The sequence below is a fragment of the Chrysochloris asiatica genome, unplaced genomic scaffold (assembly GCF_000296735.1).
Source record: "Chrysochloris asiatica unplaced genomic scaffold, ChrAsi1.0 scaffold00194, whole genome shotgun sequence".
Lineage (NCBI taxonomy): Eukaryota > Metazoa > Chordata > Mammalia > Afrosoricida > Chrysochloridae > Chrysochloris > Chrysochloris asiatica.
This window is the reverse complement of record NW_006408712.1, coordinates 1,388,975-1,397,898: the sequence shown is the minus strand read 5'-3', so window position 1 is coordinate 1,397,898 and position 8,924 is coordinate 1,388,975. Positions and strand designations below refer to the sequence as shown.

At 39.1% G+C, this 8,924-nt stretch overlaps 1 protein-coding gene across 1 annotated transcript in view; it reads left to right on the top strand.

The window, feature by feature from the left end:
- Nucleotides 1–337: 337 nt before the first annotated feature.
- L2HGDH (L-2-hydroxyglutarate dehydrogenase) overlaps nucleotides 338–8,924 on the top strand; it is a 75,054-nt gene continuing 66,467 nt past the window's right edge. The window contains exon 1 of the mRNA XM_006872367.1: nucleotides 338–471. Coding sequence (XP_006872429.1) covers nucleotides 338–471 — 134 coding nt within the window. The remainder of the gene's footprint in view (nucleotides 472–8,924) is intronic.

The window sequence follows — 8,924 nt, the reverse complement described above, 5'->3', positions numbered from 1 at the left end:
CCGAACACGTATGGACCAGATTTTCAGTCAGCCCAGTGGCAGAAAATGGGCAGAAAGTAACAACCTCCCGAAACCTGCCTAGCTCAAGGCCTAGCTCTCTACTCACAGAATCGGAGGGAGGGAGCAAGCGAACATCCCTCGCATCTACTGCAGCGCAGGCCTGCCTTTCGACCTCGGCTGCTAGTGTCCATACGCCCTGAGGCTCCCACGTGAGTCCCACACGCTCGCCTCATTGGCCTCGACGTGGATGGGCGGAGCTAGAGCGTGCCTAGACTCTGTCAGCATAGGGCTCATGTGGCCGCCTCTGGTGGCTGCGGAAGGGTAAGCAGCGCCGGATATGTTGCGGACGCTGAGCTACTTGAGCTGCACCTGCGGACAGGCAGGCCGGGTCCTCCCCGGGGCGTACGGGTCGGCGCGGAGACCATGGCTGCTGCGCGGAGATTGCTGCTATGGCCGCAGCGCCAGTACTAGGTGAGTGGCGCCTGATCCACTCCGGCCGCCTTCGCTGCATCTGTTCTGAGAGGTGCCCAGTGTTGGACCGAAGGTCTTGCTCTTACATTCCTGTCAGATGAATGAAAGAAGGTCGGGGCCCTGTGGAGTCCGGCTCCAACCTGGGATCCCAGGAACTACCTTCAGGTTGCATTTGATTTTTCTTTCGAACAGTTCTGAGTTGAATCGAGCTCAGAACAGTTCTGGGTTTAAATACAATCCCTCCATTTGTTGTTTAATCTTGAACGGGTTTCTTAATCTCAGAGTCTCTCCTAGCTGTTCAGGGAATGAAATGATTGAGCACACTGTAATCAATCAACATGCTAGTTACTAGCTGGCATCCCTGGTGTTGCTTGGAAGATTGGAACCGGTCTGTGTCAATCAGCCAGTTCCTGGTGCCCTTGTGAGAAGCAACAGCAGAATTCTGCGTTTTGTAGTGTCAAGTTTGGAGGTCACATTTGAAATCACTGTTTTCCCTCTTTTAGAGGGGTGATTTTGAGGGAGGACACTAAGACTGGAAAGTTCTTTGCTATTTCGAGGACTAGAAGGTGGACAATATGAATGTGGCAGGAACTTAGTGTAAAAGATGATGTGGAATAAGGGTGAAGAGGGGCTACAGAGTTTTCAATTCTATTTTTTGTTGTTGATAATAAATACTTATATTTTCCATTAGTTTGATTATATACAGAACTTATGTAATTGATAGCTTATATATAAAATTGTATATTTTATATACAATTGTTGTTGTTGTTAGGTGCCATCGAGTTGGTACCGACCCATAGCTACCTTATGCACATGCACAGCAGACAGAAACACTGCCCATTACTGGACCAACCTCACTACTGTTGCCACGCTTGAGTCCATTGATGCTGCCACTTGGCCAACCCATCTTGTTGGGGGTCTTCCTCTTTTTCTCTGACCCTCCACCTTACCAAACATGATATCCTTCTCCAGTGACTGGTCCCTCCTGACAATATGTCCGAAGTATGAGAGACGAAGTTTGGCCATTGTGGCCTCCAGGGAGCATTCTGGCTGTACTTCTTTCAAAACGGATCTATTGGTTCTTTTGGCAGCCCATGGCACTTTCAATATTCTCCTCCAACACCATAACTCAAAAGCACCAATTCTTTTATGGTCTCCTTATTCATTGTCCAGCTTTTGCGTGCATATGAGGTTATTGAAAATACCTTGGCTTGGGTCAGGCACACCTTAGTCCTCAAGCTGACATCTTTGCTATTCAACACATACAATTGTGTACAATGACATACATATAATATTGAATTTGTTACATATATTGTTTTATGCTATAAGGGTATCCCATGATTTGATTAAACATTTTTGCGTTTTGAGAAGAGAGCAATTTCTGGGACAAAATGCTGATGCTGAGTCCAGGACAACCATTTACTGCTGTGGAGTCGTCACTAGTCCATGTCTCAGTGTCCTCTGGTTTTGTTTTAAGTCTTAATAAGCACAACATGTATATAATCCCTGACACATTGTGAAGAATCAAAAATGTTAGCTGTTAGTACTTCTGGAGTCCTGGTGTGGCACTGCAGAACAAGCACTGGACAGCTAACCGCAAGGTCAGCAGCTCAAACCCACCGGTCACTCCTCAGAAATCCTACACAGGTCAGAACAGACTCAAGGTACTCAACAACAACGTTAGTATTTATGCCATTATGATAAAATTTTCTTGTACATCTTTTTTTTTTCTAAGCTTTTATTGTGAGTTGAGCAATAGTTTACATGGGAGAACATTGGTTTTGAACTCAACCTATTGTACTTTGTTTCATTGCAGTGATTACAATCCCCTCCATGCATCTTCAGTTAACAGTATTTGCTTCTATCCCTCAGTTTTTATTTTTTTCTGATGTACACAAAAACACACAGGAATTGTTTAAACAACCAAAGGGCACATTCTGCTAGCCTGCCTCCTGGCTGCCAGCACACAGCCTTTCTCTTTCCATGAGTTTAGTCTCAGCTGCTCAGTCTCTCCATGTCATCACCTCTGCCTCTATCTCTGGTGTTTTCATTTTATTTTAATCAAACATTCCATTTTATTCTAAAAGCAGTGGAAGCTATTAAAGAGTTTTAAGAAAGAATGTTTAAATGTTGATGTTTCAAAAGTTCTGGCTGTAGTGTGTTAGTGAACTGGAAGGACATTTGAATAAGATATTACTGATAGGATTTGTGACTGATTGTTGGTTATGTAGACAATTCTTTTAGAAGGTTTTTTAAGAGTAGGGTTAGTGAAGCGTTTTGCTTTTAATTTTAATTTTGAAATAATTATAGATCCTTAGAAATTTACCAAAAAAGAAAAGAGAAAAAGTAGGAAAGGTCTTTTTCACCTAGTTTTACTCAGGGGTAAAGGAGCTCTGGTAGCGTAGGGGTTATGAATTGGACTGCTAACTTCAAGGTCGGCAGTTCGAAACTACCAGCTGTTCCACAGAAGAAGGATGAGGCTTTCTGCTTCTGTAAAGATTTGCAGCCTCCGAAACCCTGTGCAAGGTCACAATGAGTCCAAACCAACTTCAAGGTACTTTACAACAACAACATAGTAAAATATCAAAACCAGGAAATTGACATAGGTGTAAACCACAGACCTTGTTTACATTTCACCAGTTTTACATGCACTTATTTGTGTGTGAGTCCTGGTGGCACTGTAGGATAATCACTGAACTGCTAACCACAAGGTCAACGGTTCAAGCCCAGTAGCCGCTCAGTGCGAGAAAGAGGAGACTTTTTGCTCCCACAAAGACTAACAGCCTTGGAAACCCGATACAGTACTGCTGTGAGTAGAACCAACTCAATGGCACTTAACAACAGCAACATCTGTGTGTGTGCGTCTGTAGTTTTTGCAATTTAATCATATGTGTAGTTAGAACTGTAGGAGAATGTCGATGCAGTTTACTTCCATAAAGATTTATAGTCTCAGAAATTCTATGGGGCACTTCTACTCTCCTGTTTCATTCCATCAGCCGTGACAGAAGCAATTCAAAGCCTTGCATTAAGAAATTGTACTTACGTGGAACGTTTGTAACCCAGAGACTGCCTGTGTTCTTTTCCCAAAGTGGCTGTACTGTTTTACATCAATGTATCAGAAATCTGGTTTCTCCTTATCCTCACCAACATTTGGTATTAAATCATTCTAAATCATTCTTAGTCATCTTAATAAGTGTACAGTGAGAACTGATTACGCTGTTGATTTGTGTTTCCTAAGTGCCTGGTGTGGCGCTGTATGATAAGCACTTGACTGCTAATCGCAAAGTCAGTAATGCAAATATAACAGTTGCTCCTGGAAACCGTATGTTGTTGTTGTTAAGTACCGTAGAGTCGATTCTGACTCATAGTAACCCTACACAGGGTTTCTGAGGCTGCAAATCTTTACAGGAGCAGAAAGCCACATTTTACTTCCGCGGAACAGCTAGTAGTTTCGAACTGCTGACCTTGAGGTTAGCAGCCTAATTCATAACCACTACACTACCAGAGCTCCTTTGGAAACCCTATACAGGGTCACTATGAGTTGGAACCAACTTCATGACACTTAACAACTACAGTGCCTAAAGAAAGATGTTGGGTGTCTTTCCATATGTCTATTTGCCATCACATCTCCTCTTTTGTGAAATGTCTGTTCATACCTCTTGCTTGCTTTCTAACTGGATTGTTTGTTTTAAGAGTTCTTAATATGTTTTAGATATGAGTCTGTTGTTAGATAGGTGATTTGCAAATATTTTCTCCCAATAGGTTGATTGTCTTTCATACTCTTAATAGGATCATTTTGTAGAGCAAGAGTTAAATTTTAATAAAGTCCAATTTACTTTTTTTTAATTATTATTATTTTATATTTTTTTATGGATAGTGCTTTTGATGTCAACTCTTCACTTGCTTCTAGGTCTTGATGATTTTCTCCTGAAAGTTTTATAGTAAATATTTTAAGATATACAAAATTATTGCTAAGTGTTTTAGTTATGATAATACATTGTATATGTGTTTTAAGAGATCCTTTAGAGATAACATTAAAATAATACAGATAAAATAGTGTGATGTTTGAGATTTGTATCAAAATAATTTAGAAGAGAGTGAGGTATATATAAAGGAAACAAGATTGCCTATGAGTTAATAATTATTGAAACTGGGGGATGGGTACATGGGGATCCTTGTACACTTCTGTGACTTTTGTCTATCAGTCCAAATATTATATTTGAAAATTTCTGTAATAACAGTTTTTGTTTTTTTTGAAGAGTTATCCGTTAAATGACTCATTGGTGTTGACTTGTGATTGAGTTGTAGAAAAAGATGTCTTCTTCAGCTTCCATGATTAACTTGGTCTGGGAATGTCCTCCAGCAATGATCTAATTCCTGTTATTCTGAGCTCCTTTCCCCATTGAGGACACTTGGAAGTTTCTGCTTTAATTTGTGAACCATTTCAATCATTGATGAGGTGCAGGGTCACCGTGTAAAATAGTGTTTCTCCAGATTTGGCAGCCAAGAGTGAAGGGTGGCATGTGCAATGGGGAAAAGCATATTTATTATTGAAAAAGAAGGTAATTGATGGTTATAATAAAAATTATAAAAAGAAGAATCAAATTTTTTGGCTGAGGAAGCTATGCAAACACAGTGACTTTCAATGGAAGGAATATTTCACCAAAGGCTTTTGTGCTTTATTTATCAAAATGCAGCAAGGTAAAATCCATGTTCTGCCATGTAAACTATTACTCAATTCACAATAAAAACTTTAAAAAAAAAAGGCAACAAGGATGAGTAACACTATTATAAAAATCAAAATGAACGGCAAAGGTAGTGCTTGATAGCAGCTAGGGTGGAGGTGCAGTGAGGGTCACCATTAGCAATACCACAGAAAAAGCAGATTCAGGGCAGACCTCCAAAACTCAGAACCACATAGGTAGGAATATTTTTAAAAATTGAAGGCTTATAGCTAGTGGAACTAGTAGTAGAAATAAGAAATCATGTACTTTTGAATCTGCCAGCCTTGGCGACCTGGAGCCCACAACTTGGGCGAGACCAAACGGCAAGACCAAGTAGGGAAGCAGACACACCACGGAAAAACACTGCGGGAACCTTGGAGCAAAGGTGGACAATACACTTTGTTGGTTTTGCTTTGTTCTGAGTTTCTTTTTTTTTTTGGTATCTCCTCATTGCCCCCCCCCCCACCACCACTGTTTGTGCACCACCATTCTGCTGACTAGAGGGGGTGCCTGAGTGAGTGGATACCCCCACCCTCACCACTGTTGGGTTTTTCTGCCACACATACACACAGATACTCTCAGACTAAGAGCCGTCCCTGAACTGTTTTTTTTTCAAAACAGAAATGGGGTGTGGAGAGGGAAAGAGAATTTAAAAACAAAACAGGCCGAAAATTAAATTAAATCCTAAGGTATAGCATAACAACCAACATTGGCATATTGAAATCTCTCAGGCAGCTTTGAAGGCAAGAAGCTGAAAGAGAGCATTAAACTCATACTCATATTAAGCTACAGAATTTTTTTTTTTTTCTTCTCTCCCTCCTTTCCCTTTTCTGTGATTACAGACTTGAGTATCCAATCTAATTTTTTTTGTTTGTTTGTTTGTTTCTTTTTGTTATGGAGTTTTTTTCCATTGCTGTTGCTGTTTTATCCTCCCCCCTTCTAACTTTTGGGGACTCTTTCTCTCCTTATATTACCCAAGAAGAGACAGCAATTGCTGCCATATAGTCAAGCTACAGTCACACTCCATAAAAAAACAAAATCCACGCAAGAACCAATACCAACTGCCATATACCAGGGAGGCAGACAACACCTCTGAGTTAGGCAATAAGAAGAGTGAAAAAAAAAAAAAAAAAAAAAGAAGAGTGAAAGGGGAAGCCCACATCCTGATCACATCTACCTGGAAGCAATCAGAAAGCATAAGAAATAGCAAAATATATACTCAACTAAGTATTAAGGCCACAGATAAACATGTCCAAGAAGCAAAAGCAGATGACCATGTCAGCACATGTCCAGAAACAAGATAAAATGTCTGAGACAAATGACCTAGAGGCAGATCTGGACTCCATTCTGGAAGGAGGACAGGCCTTGGAAATACCTGAGAAGGAATTCAGAAAAATGATTATAAAATGTTTCAAAATACTTGACAATGGAGTTGAGAAAAATAAGGAAGACGTCAAGAAAGCGCTATAGCAACAATCAAATAAGATAGATACAGCATTGGAAAGAGGTCAGATGACCAACAATAGAATATCAGAAATAGACTATACACTAAAAGGGCAAAGGCGTAGAATAGAAGAGATGTAAGGCAGAACCAGTGAATTGGAAGACAAATCTCTCAATATCACTAAGATACAAGAGCAAACAGAAAAAAGGATTAAAAAAAAAAATCTGAAGAAGATCTAAGATTCATGTTGGAAAACATGAAGAGGAATAACTTAAGAATTATCAGCATTCCAGAACAAGAAGAATCACACAAGTCTACTGAGGAAATAGTAGAAGAATTGCGGAAAGAAAATTTCTCTAACATTCTGAAAAGTGAAAATATAAGCATTTAAGAAGCTCACTGAAGCCCAGGAAGGATAGACCCCAAAAGAAAATCACCGAGACATATCATAATCAAGCTTTCCAAAATCAAAGATAAGGAGACACTCCTGAAAGCAGGTAGGGAAAACAGAAGTGTTATATTCAAAGGCAAGCAAGTCAGATTAAGCTCGGATCTCTCAGCAGAAATCATGCAAGCAAGAAGGCAATGGGGAGACATATATAAAACCCTGAAAGAAAAAAAACTGCCAACCAAGAATCCTTTATCCAGCAAAGCTATCAACCAAATACGATGGTGTAATCAAAACATTCCAGGATAAATAGAAGCTAAGGGATTTTGCCAATGTCAACCCTGTGCTACAAAACATCCTAAAGGGAGTTCTGAGGACTGAGAACCAACAAGAATAGACAACAACCAGAGATTGACATACGTGGCAGCACCTCCCAGAACTAAATCGATAGAAGGAAGAGCCGAGAACAAAACAAAACTGTAAGAACAAACTCAAGAGAATCTGGGAGGTAAGTCTATGATCAAAACTATTACAATATAAAAGAAAGTAAACACGTAGGAACAGAGATCCAGATGGTGAGAAGGTCAGATAGATTACAGGATAAAACTGTACTAAATGGAGGGAAGAGTTAATGGGCTATAAGGTCACCTCAAAGAAAATTAACACTTCACAACATAGCAAGAAAATGAAAATCCAGGAAGAACATGGAAACATTAAAACTATGAGGAAACTCACAAGAAAGAACTCAAAAACCATAAACTCAGCAAAGGAAGATGCACAAAACAAACAAAGCAGCAGCACCACAAAAAAAGAAACATAATGGCAGCAATTAACCAATACCTATTGATGATTATACTGAATATAAATGAATTAAATGCACCAGTTAAGAGACGGAGGGTGGCTGAATGGATAAGAAAACAAGATCCTTCAATATGCTGTCTGCAAGAGACACATTTTACACACACAGACAAAAACAGATTAAAAGTCAAAGAATGGGAAAAAAAATTATGAAGCTAATTGCAATAAAAAACGAACAGGAGTGGCAGTACTAATCTCTGATAAAATTAACTTTTAGGCAAAACCCAACATAATAGATAAAGGAAAACATTATGTCATGATTAAAGGGACAGTTGAACAAGATGACAGTTGAACAAGATATAACCATAATAAATACCTATGCTCCCAATGAAAGAGCTCCAAAATATATAAAGCAAACGCTAATAGATTTGAAGAAAGAAATAGATGAATCTACAATAATAGTGGGTGATTTTAATACACCGCTTTTAAAAATCAATAGAACAACCAGAAAGAAACTTGAAAAGACAAAGAAGAACTAAATAACACAATCAGCCAATTGGACCTCATAGATGTGTACAGAACATTCAACCCAACAACAGCACAATACACATTCTTTTCTAGTGCACGTGGAACATTCTCCAGAATAGACCATGTCTTAGGGCACAAAACAAATCTCCATAAATTTACAAATATCAAAATACTACAAAGCATCTTCTCAGACCTCAGTGCTGTCAAGTTAGAAATCAACAATAGGAAGACCAAGGAAATAAAGTCAAATACATGGAAACTGAATAACATCCTGCTGAAAAGCGACTGGGTAGTAGAAGAAATTAAACGTGAATTCACAAAGTTTCTAGAAACAAATGAGAATGAAAACATAACATACCAAAATCTTTGGAACATGGCGAAAGTGGTGCTGAGAGGACAATTTATTGCAGTAAGTGTACACATCTAAAAAGAAGAAAGAACCAAAATTAACACATAAACACAGCATCTACAACAATTAGAAACACACTAACAGAGGGAACCTACAACCACCAAAGAAAAGAAATAATAGAGATTAGAGCAGAAATAAATGAGATAGAAAACAGAAAAACTA